The following is a 12,628-nucleotide window of genomic DNA, read 5'->3' on the forward strand; positions in this document are numbered from 1 at the left end:
AAACCTATTTTGAAATCCTAGGGGAGCGTGGCTTGCCTGTCTAAGATGGTGGATGCTATATTGCAAGCTCTACCTGGCCTGTTTTCTAGTCTACTGCCATCAGTGTACCCTGCTGGTCATCTATGGTCTGTGTGCTACCCTCTGCACTGTATTGCTTAGCTCCAGACTGCCACTATCCATTCCTCTTCCCACATGTGTGAAGTTCCTGTGTGGGACCTCACAGCTGGTGCTTGGTCCTACCTTGGTCCCACCTGGTGCCCAGTGCCCCATGAAGACACTAGTGAAGTCAGATGGCCTCTGCTTCCCAGCACTTATTCACTCTCTGGATCCAGACTGCTGGATGGGTGCTCGTATCCAATACTTCCTTCTGCCTCGGCTGCCTCTGCTGCTTCCCTGGATGCCTGGAATGGCTTTCTTCACTGATCACCTGCAGGTCCAAGTGAAGTGTTAGGCTGCTGTGCTGGGATCTCTGCTGGTCCTAATTGCAGGTGCGGCTCCTCTCCTCTACCCTCTGCAGCCCAGTGCCTCTGTCATCCTAATGATCCCTCTGTGTTGTATTCCAGCTTCCTCCCTGGGCTGATGACCCAGGCCACCTCAGCCTTACCTCCCTTGGCTGCCTCAGGTAGAGAGAACTAACTTCTCCACTGCAGACATTAACAGCTTCTGGACAGCTGCTTCCTAAGTTTATGCACCTGCTCCCTGACTGACCCTGCTGCTGATGGCCTGTGTATCCTCAACAACCCCTTGCTGTGGAACTGATTTAGGTGCTTTACTGACTGTTGGGCTTACCCTGTATATGCCTGAATACACAGGTACTGTGCCTTGCTATGCCATCTTTCTTGCTACTCTCCCCCCCTGGCTCCTCACTTTTTACATCAGGCTGGTCTGTGCTCCATCCCTGGCACTAACCATTAGCTCAGTATGGCCTACCATGATCCTCTTTAGGACAATGTGTAGTCACTGCTGTCCTGGATCTTGCTTTGGTACTGGAGACTCAGCCCATCCACAGTATAGACGATACCCCCCTTACCTCTCTGAGGCATAGAGCTGGTTCCTGCTTAAGCATATGGTACTGGAGACTCAGCACATCCACAGTATAGCAAATACCCCCTTATCTGTCTGAGGCATTGTGCTGGTTCCTCTTACAGCTAATGGTACTGAAGACTCAGCCCTTCCACAGTATAGCAAATACCCCTTTATCTGTCTCAGGCATAGAGCTGGTTCCTGCTAGAACCTACAGTACTAGATACTCAGGGCACCCACAGTATTATGGTAGTGCCATACTGCTTTATTGCAGAGCTCAGGATAGTTGCAGGGAACATGTATAGTTTGCAGCACAGTCTCCATTTTTGCTATATGGTAGAGTATGGCCACCTATGTTGATTTTTGAAGGTTGCATATTGAATAACCAATACAAGACATCTGAATAAGCAGATTTAATAATTAAAAAAAAATGCTTAGAAAATGTTCCATAATGTACAATTGTCTTGCTATGTTCACATTATTGGGGTCATTAATGTGGCAGAAAGTTTTTGGGTATCCATACAGTATATTAGAGAGGAAAAGTGTTAGTTGCACTGGAGCACCAGGGTGTTCCTTGATAAGTTCGTACTAAGCATATGAATGCGTTTACTTTGACTAAAATTCCTATTAGTTTTGCTGTTTCCAGAAACAGAAGTTTTCTCTCCATGAAAGTACTTGAGGTGGTGGAAATCTTGTTCTATCGATCACGTTTTCCAGTTACAGTTTGGGGGAAGAGACTTCAACCAGTACATAATAATATTCTAAGACACACAGTGCTGCTGTAATAGTGAGAACACCCCATGTCCCTTCTATCTCATGATTCATTCAATCAATAAATTAGGAGAAAAACAAAATACTTTTATGACAAAATGCAGAAATGTTGAAATTACTTATTGGGCCACAGAGACGACTATATACTGTCCACCATGGTAAGTGGGGAGAGTACAATGTCATTGGCAGACAAAAAAATGCTGTGGCCCCTCATTAGTTCATAAATTAGCCTTAATAACAACAAATATCTAATTACTAAACATTTGCCGTATTTCTCCACCACTTCCATCTGCTCTTTTTATAACAATTATTTACTCTTGTACAATTTTCCTTACAAGCCTCAGATCAAAGAAAAGAACAACGCAAAGATCAGCTCAGCTTTGTCATTCAGTCTCACCGTAAACATCCCCTGGACCTCCAGTGCAGCTCTAGTCATACTGGAAGCCGCAGGTAGATGTTATCAAGTTTTGTAGAAAAGCGGTGGAGAGTTGCAAGTGCTGATGCAGCTTCGTGAAGGCCTCCCCTGAGGGATCCGCCTTTGGTTCAGTCTTCCCGCCAGCTGATGGGTGCAGCAGGGGAAGCTTATAAACTTTTCTTGCTGGAGGGGTTATGGCTCGAGGTAAAATCTTGTTACGTGTGTGGACTTTCTGGTGTCGATGGAGCCCAACAAGCTGTGAGAATCTGCGGTTGCACTGTGTACACAGGAATTTCTGTGTGGTCTGCTTTGCTTGGTCTATTGTCCTGCTTGGGCTGTCACCATGGAATGGAGTATGGTGAGTCCCTTCATGCTCCTGCAAATAATGATTGTTGATAAAATGTCTGTAACATGTGGGGCATGTGAAAGTCATTTTCTCCATGTGCCCCTGGACATGATGCTCAAAATGCAGTTTATGGAAGAAGCTTTTGCAGCAAATGGAGCATTTATAGAGGCTTTCACCCAAAAGAGACTCCTGAGTTTTTGTTTCATCCAACTCCACCATTTCTGTAATCTGAAAACTGACTGGAGTAGCCATGGCTCCTCCCTCTGTGACATGCAAACAGTTTTCAAGTTGGATCTGTTCACTCCACTGGGATGTGTCCGCAGTATGAATCTGAGGATATTGATAGTTAGTTCTGTTCTGAGGTCCCATAAGGGCCAGAGGAAATGCTGCTTGTTCCTGCAGGGTTTCTATATTTTTCCATAGAACAATATTGTCATCTGGATACATATCCCATCCATCTTTATATGTGGTCTTCACTTCCTTTTCTAGTGCAACATTTATCTCCTCAACTTGAATGATTGTCAAGTAATCAGAATCTAGAACATAAAGGCAGGAAGCTGCAGTTACAGGAAGATCTGACTACTGTACTTCAATAGCAATATAGGAGGAGGGAGTTATAATGTGCTTAGGGCCTGCTTCTGTTCAGTATGCAAATGCCACCGTAGCCGCCATTTTTCACAGATCTGACTCCAGTGCATAGACGCCCACTGACAGCATCTCACATACGCTAATGACTCACCCGTCTCCAGTGCATAGAGACGCCCACTGACAGCATCTCAGATATGCTAATGGCTCACCTGCCTCAAGTGCATAGAGACGCCCACTGACAGCATCTCACGTATGCTAATGACTCACCCGATTCCAGTGCATAGAGACACCCACTGACAGCATCTCACATATGCTAATGACTCGCCCATCTCCAGTTCACAGAGACGCCCACTGACAGCATCTCACATATGCTAATGACTCATCCGACTCCAGTGCATAGACGCCCTCTGACAGCATCTCACATATGCTAATGACTCATCCGACTCCAGTGCATAGACGCCCACTGACAGCATCTCACATATGCTAATGACTCACCTGCCTCCAGTGCATAGAGACGCCCACTGACAGCATCTAACGTATGCTAATGACTCACCCGATTCCAGTGCATAGAGATGCCCACTGACAGCATCTCACATATGCTAATGACTCACCCATCTCCAGTTCACAGAGACGCTCACTGACAGCATCTCACATATGCTAATGGCTCACCCGTCTCCATGGCATAGAGACGCCCACTGACAGCATCTCACATATGCTAAAGACTCACCCAACTCCAGTGCAGACGCCCACTGACAGGATCTCACATATGCTAATGACTCACCCGTCTCCATGGCATAGAGACGCCCACTGACAGCATCTCACATATGCTAATGACTCACCCGTCTCCATGGCATAGAGACGCCCAATGACAGCATCTCGCATATGCTAATGATTCACCCGAATCTAGTGCATAGAGACGCCCAATGACAGCATCTCACATATGCTAATGACTCACCCGAATCTAGTGCATAGACGCCCACTGACAGCATCTTAGATATGCTAATGACTCACCCAACTCCAGTGCATAGAGATGCCCACTGACAGCATCTCACATATGCTAATGACTCACCCGAATCTAGTGCATAGAGACGCCCACTGACAGCATCTCACATATGCTACTGACTCACCCGAATCTAGTGCATAGAGACGCCCACTGACAGCATCTCACATATGCTAATGACTCACCCATCTCCAGTGCATAGACGCCCACTGACAGCATCTCACATATGCTAATGACTCACCCGAATCTAGTGCATAGAGACGCCCACTGACAACATCTCAGATATGCTAATGACTCAACCAACTCCAGTGCATAGAGATGCCCACTGACAGCATCTCACATATGCTAATGACTCACCCATCTCCAGTGCATAGAGACACCCACTGACAGCATCTCACATATGCTAATGACTCACCCGATTCCAGTGCATAGAGACGCCCAATGACAGCATCTCACATATGCTAATGACTCAACCAACTCCAGTGCATAGAGACACCCACTGACAGCATCTCACATATGCTAATGACTCACCCGATTCCAGTGCATAGAGACGCCCAATGACAGCATCTCACATATGCTAATGACTCACCCGATTCCAGTGCATAGACGCCCACTGACAGCATCTCAGATATGCTAATGACTCACCCAACTCCAGTGCATAGAGATGCCCACTGACAGCATCTCACATATGCTAATGACTCACCTGCCTCCAGTTCATGGAGACGCCCACTGACAGCATCTCACGTATGCTAATGACTCACCCGAATCTAGTGCATAGAGACGCCCACTGACAGCATCTCAGATATGCTAATGACTCACCCGAATCTAGTGCATAGAGACGCCCACTGACAGCATCTCACATATGCTAATGACTCACCCGAATCTAGTGCATAGACGCCCAATGACAGCATCTCATATATGCACTCATGCACAAAACAGGAAATCTTGAACGCAGATCATGCAGCCATCAGACTTCTGAGTAAGTCTAAGGTGCTGCAAACACAACGGGTCCCCAGACATGCAGAGAGCTCTCCTGCTGCGAGCAAGGACACAATGGCTAATTTATACAACCCATGAAAACGTGTTTCTCTAGCCAGTTACCTCCTCCAAACACTGACTACCTGTCACTTACTTTGCAAATGAATCCTCTGTGTGAGCATAATCGTAAAACAATAGCTGCAGACATGCACAAAGGCTAACAATTGCTCAATCTGCGTAAACATCAGCAGTTGCATACAAATATGAATCAGGCCATTAGTGTGTTAATTTAAACTGCTCCACAAGATCTCTGCAGTCACTCCTCAACTGTGCTAACTCTACAAACATTCAGCATCATACACACTGCCTAACATTTACACAGCCTTAGATAGTCATTCCTATATTTATTCTGTATCATACACACTGCCTGACATGTACACAGCCTGAGATAGTCATTCCTATATATATTTTGTATTATAAACACTGCCTGACATGTACACAGCCTGAGATAGTCATTCCTATATGTATTCTGTATCATACACACTGCCTGAGATAGTCATTCCTATATGGATTTATCATACACACTGCCTGACATGTACACAGCCTGAGAGAGTCATTCCTATACGTATTCTGTATCATACACACTGCCTGAGATGTACACAGCCTGAGATAGTCATTCCTATACGTATTCTGTATTATACACACTGCCTGACATGTACACAGCCTGAGATAGTCATTCCTATATGTATTCTGTATCATACACAATGCCTGACATGTACACAGCCTGAGATAGTCATTCCTATATGTATTTATCATACACACTGCCTGACATGTACACAGCCTGAGATAGTCATTCCTATATGTATTCTGTATCATACACACTACCTGACATGTACACAGCCTGAGATAGTCATTCCTATATGTATTTATCATACACACTGCCTGACATGTACATAGCCTGAGATAGTCATTCCAATACGTATTCTGTATCATACACACTGCCTGACATGTACACAGCCTGAGATAGTCATTCCTATACGTATTCTGTATCATACACACTGCCTGACATGTACACAGCCTGAGATAGTCATTCCTATATGTATTCTATATCATACACACTGCCTGAGATGTACACAGCCTGAGATAGTCATTCCTATATGTATTTATCATACACACTGCCTGACAAGTACACAGCCTGAGATAGTCATTCCTATATGTATTCTGTATCATACACACTGCCTGAGATGTACACAGCCTGAGATAGTCATTCCTATATATATTTTGTATTATAAACACTGCCTGACATGTACACAGCCTGAGATAGTCATTCCTATATGTATTTATAATACACACTGCCTAACATTTACACAGCCTTAGATAGTCATTCCTATATTTATTCTGTATCATACACACTGCCTGACATGTACACAGCCTGAGATAGTCATTCTTATATGTATTTATCATACACACTGCCTGAGATGTACACAGCCTGAGATAGTCATTCCTATATATATTTTGTATTATAAACACTGCCTGACATGTACACAGCCTGAGATAGTCATTCCTATATGTATTTATCATACACACTGCCTGACATGTACACAGCCTGAGCTAGTCATTCCTATATGTATTCTGTATCATACACACTGCCTGACATGTAAACAGCCTGAGATAGTCATTCCTATATGTATTCTGTATCATACACACTGCCTGACATACACACAGCCTGAGATAGTCATTCCTATATGTATTTATCATACACACTGCCTGACATGTACACAGCCTGAGATAGTCATTCCTATACGTATTCTGTATCATACACACTGCCTGACATGTACACAGCCTGAGATAGTCATTCCTATATGTATTCTGTATCATACACACTGCCTGAGATGTACACAGCCTGAGATAGTCATTCCTATATATATTTTGTATTATAAACACTGCCTGACATGTACACAGCCTGAGATAGTCATTCCTATATGTATTTATCATACACACTGCCTGACATGTACACAGCCTGAGCTAGTCATTCCTATATGTATTCTGTATCATACACACTGCCTGACATGTAAACAGCCTGAGATAGTCATTCCTATATGTGTTCTGTATCATTCACACTGGCTGACATACACACAGCCTGAGAGAGTCATTCCTGTATGTATTCTGTATCATACACACTGCCTGACATGTACACAGCCTGAGATAGTTATTCATATATATATTTTGCGTCATACACACTGCCTGACATGTACACAGCCTGAGACAGTCATTCCTATACGTATTCTGTATTATAAACACTGCCTGACATGTACACAGCCTGAGATAGTCATTCCTATATGTATTCTGTATCATACACACTACCTGACATGTACATAGCCTGAGATAGTCATTCCTATACGTATTCTGTATCATACACACTGCCTGACATGTACACAGCCTGAGATAGTCATTCCTATATGTATTCTGTATCATACACACTGCCTGACATACACACAGCCTGAGATAGTCATTCCTATATGTATTTATCATACACACTGCCTGACATGTACACAGCCTGAGAGAGTCATTCCTATATGTATTTATCATACACACTGACTGACATGTACACAGCCTGAGATAGTCATTCCTATATGTATTTATCATAGACACTGCCTGACTTGTACACAGTCTGAGATACTGTAGTCATTCCTATACGTATTCTGTATCATACACACTGCCTGACATGTACACAGCCTGAGATAGTCATTGCTATACGTGTTCTGTATCTTACACACTGCCTGACATACACACAGCCTGAGATAGTCATTCCTATATGTATTCTGTTTCATACACACTGCCTGACATACACACAGCCTGAGATAGTCATTCCAGTATGTATTTATCATACACACAGCCTGACATTTACACAGCCTGAGTTAGTCATTCCTATACGTATTCTGTATTATACACACTGCCTGAGATGTACACAGCCTGAGATAGTCATTCCTATACGTATTCTGTATTATACACACTGCCTGACATGTACACAGCCTGAGATAGTCATTCCTATATGTATTCTGTATCATACACACTGCCTGACATGTACACAGCCTGAGATAGTCATTCCTATATGTATTCTGTATCATACACACTGCCTCAGATAGTCATTCCTATATGTATTTATCATACACACTGCCTGACATGTACACAGCCTGAGAGAGTCATTCCTATATGTACTTATCATACACACTGCCTGACATGTACACAACCTGAGATAGTCATTCCTATATGTATTCTGTATCACACAAACTGCCTGAGATAGTCATTCCTATACGTATTCTGTATTATACACACTGCAGGACATGTACACAGCCTGAGATAGTCATTCCTATATGTATTCTGTATCATACACACTGCCTGACATTTACACAGCCTGAGATAGTCATTCCTATACGAATTCTGTATCATACACACTGCCTGACATGTACACATCCTGAGTGAGTCATTCCTATATGTTTTTATCATACACACTGCCTGACATGTACACAGCCTGAGATAGTCATTCCTATATATATTTTGGATCCTACACACAGCCTGACATGTACACAGCCTGAGATAGTCATTCCTATACGTATGCTGTATCATACACACTGCCTGACATGTACACAGCCTGAGATAGTCATTCCTATACGTATTCTGTATCATACACACTGCCTGACATGTACACATCCTGAGTGAGTCATTCCTATATGTTTTTATCATACACACTGCCTGACATGTACACAGCCTGAGATAGTCATTCCTATATGTATTTATCATAGACACTGCCTGACATGTACACAGCCTGAGATAGCCATTCCTATACGTATTCTGTATTATACACACTGCCTGATATGTACACAGCCTGAGATAGTCATTCCTATACGTATTCTGTATTATACACACTGCCTGACATGTACACAGCCTGAGATAGTCATTCCTATATGTATTCTGTATCATTCACACTGCCTGACATGTACACAGCCTGAGATAGTCATTCCTATATGTATTCTGTATCATACACACTGCCTGACATGTACACAGCCTTAGATAGTCATTCCAATATGTATTTATCATACACACTGCCTGACATGTACACAGCCCGAGATAGTCATTCCTATATGTACTTATCATACACACTGCCTGACATGTACACAGCCTGAGATAGTCATTCCTATATGTATTCTGTATCATACACACTGCCTGACATGTACACAGCCTGAGAAAGCCATTCCTATACGTATGTATCATACACACTGCCTGACATGTACACAGCCTGAGATAGTCATTCCTATACGTGTTCTGTATCATACACACTGCCTGACATACACACAGCCTGAGATATTAATTCCTATATGTATTCTGTATCATACACACTGCCTGACATATACACAGCCTGAGATTGTAATTCCTATGTGTATTTATCATACACATTGCCTGACATGTACACTGCCTGAGATAGTCATTCCTATATATATTTTGGATCATACACACTGCCTGACATGTACACAGCCTGAGATAGTCATTCCTATACGTATTCTGTATCACACACACTGCCTGACATTTACACAGCCTGAGTTAGTCATTCCTATATGTATTCTGTATCATACACACTGCCTGACATGTACACAGCCTGAGATAGTCATTCCAATATGTACTTATCATACACACTGCCTGACATGTACACAACCTGAGATAGTCATTCCTATACGTAATCTGTATTATACACACTGCCTGACATGTACACAGCCTGAGATTGTCATTCCTATACGTATTCTTTATCATACACACTGCCTGACATGTACACAGCCTGAGATAGTCATTCCTATATGACTTCTGTATCATACACACTGCCTGACATGTATACAGCCTTAGATATTTATTCCTATATGTATTTATCATACACACAGCCTGATATGTACACAGCCTGAGATAGTCATTCCTATATGTATTTTGTATCATACACACTGCCTGACATGTACACAGCCTGAGATAGTCATTCCTATATGCATTTATCATACACACTGCCTGACATGTACACAGCCTGAGATAGTCATTCCTATATGTATTTATCATACACACTGCCAGACATGTACACAGCCTGAGATAGTCATTCCTATACGTATTCTGTATCATACACACTGCCTGACATGTACACAGCCTGAGATAGTCATTCCTATACGTATTCTGTATCATACACACTGCCTGACATGTACACATCCTGAGTGAGTCATTCCTATATGTTTTTATCATACACATTGCCTGACATGTACACAGCCTGAGATAGTCATTCCTATATGTATTTATCATAGACACTGCCTGACATGTACACAGCCTGAGATAGTCATTCCTATACGTATTCTGTATTATACTCACTGCCTGATATGTACACAGCCTGAGATAGTCATTCCTATACGTATTCTGTATTATACACACTGCCTGACATGTACACAGCCTGAGATAGTCATTCCTATACGTATTCTGTATTATACACACTGCCTGACATGTACACAGCCTGAGATAGTCATTCCTATACGTATTCTGTATCATTCACACTGCCTGACATGTACACAGCCTGAGATAGTCATTCCTATATGTATTCTGTATCATACACACTGCCTGACATGTACACAGCCTGAGATAGTCATTCCAATATGTATTTATCATACACACTGCCTGACATGTACACAGCCCGAGATAGTCATTCCTATATGTACTTATCATACACACTGCCTGACATGTACACAGCCTGAGATAGTCATTCCTATATGTATTCTGTATCATACACACTGCCTGACATGTACACAGCCTGAGAAAGCCATTCCTATACGTATGTATCATACACACTGCCTGACATGTACACAGCCTGAGATAGTCATTCCTATACGTGTTCTGTATCATACACACTGCCTGACATACACACAGCCTGAGATAGTAATTCCTATATGTATTCTGTATCATACACACTGCCTGACATATACACAGCCTGAGATTGTAATTCCTATATGTATTTATCATACACATTGCCTGACATGTACACAGCCTGAGATAGTCATTCCTATACGTATTCTGTATCACACACACTGCCTGACATGTACACAGCCTGAGATAGTCATTCCTATACGTATTCTGTATCATACACACTGCCTGACATGTACACATCCTGAGATAGTCATTCCTATATGTATTCTGTATCATACACACTGCCTGACATGTACACAGCCTGAGATAGTCATTCCAATATGTATTTATCATACACACTGCCTGACATGTACACAGCCTGAGATAGTCATTCCTATATGTATTTATCATACACATTGCCTGACATGTACACAGCCTGAGATAGTCATTCCTATATGTATTTATCATACACATTGCCTGACATGTACACAGCCTGAGATAGTCATTCCTATATGTATTTATCATACACATTGCCTGACATGTACACTGCCTGAGATAGTCATTCCTATATATATTTTGGATCATACACACTGCCTGACATGTACACAGCCTGAGATAGTCATTCCTATACTTATTCTATATCATTCACACTGCCTGACATTTACACAGCCTGAGTTAGTCATTCCTATATGTATTCTGTATCATACACACTGCCTGACATGTACACAGCCTGAGATAGTCATTCCAATATGTACTTATCATACACACTGCCTGACATGTACACAACCTGAGATAGTCATTCCTATACGTAATCTGTATTATACACACTGCCTGACATGTACACATCCTGAGATAGTCATTCCTATATGTATTCTGTATCATACACACTGCCTGACATGTACACAGCCTGAGGTAGTCATTCCAATATGTATTTATCATACACACTGCCTGACATGTACACAGCCTGAGATAGTCATTCCTATATGTATTTATCATACACATTGCCTGACATGTACACAGCCTGAGATAGTCATTCCTATACGTATTCTTTATCATACACACTGCCTGACATGTACACAGCCTGAGATAGTCATTCCTATATGACTTATGTATCATACACACTGCCTGACATGTACACAGCCTGAGATATTTATTCCTATATGTATTTATCATACACACAGCCTGATATGTACACAGCCTGAGATAGTCATTCCTATATGTATTTTGTATCATACACACTGCCTGACATGTACACAGCCTGAGATAGTCATTCCTATATGCATTTATCATACACACTGCCTGACATGTACACAGCCTGAGATAGTCATTCCTATATGTATTTATCATACACACTGCCAGACATGTACACAGCCTGAGATAGTCATTCCTATACGTATTCTGTATCATACACACTGCCTGACATGTACACAGCCTGAGATAGTCATTCCTATACGTATTCTGTATCATACACACTGCCTGACATGTACACATCCTGAGATAGTCATTCCTATATGTATTCTGTATCATACACACTGCCTGACATGTACACAGCCTGAGATAGTCATTCCAATATGTATTTATCATA

General features: G+C 42.3%; 1 protein-coding gene across 1 annotated transcript in view; it reads right to left on the bottom strand.

Moving 5' to 3' along the window:
- Nucleotides 1-1,423: 1,423 nt before the first annotated feature.
- The window catches only part of LOC148454023 (uncharacterized), a 62,213-nt gene continuing 51,008 nt past the window's right edge, over nt 1,424-12,628 (bottom strand). The window contains exon 3 of the mRNA XM_088461340.1: nt 1,424-3,091. Within this exon, the coding sequence (XP_088317466.1) occupies nt 2,223-3,091 (869 nt within the window). The 3' untranslated portion in view covers nt 1,424-2,222. The remainder of the gene's footprint in view (nt 3,092-12,628) is intronic.

Source organism: Taudactylus pleione, unplaced genomic scaffold (assembly GCF_031769625.1).
Source record: "Taudactylus pleione unplaced genomic scaffold, aTauple2 ptg001039l, whole genome shotgun sequence".
NCBI lineage: Eukaryota > Metazoa > Chordata > Amphibia > Anura > Myobatrachidae > Taudactylus > Taudactylus pleione.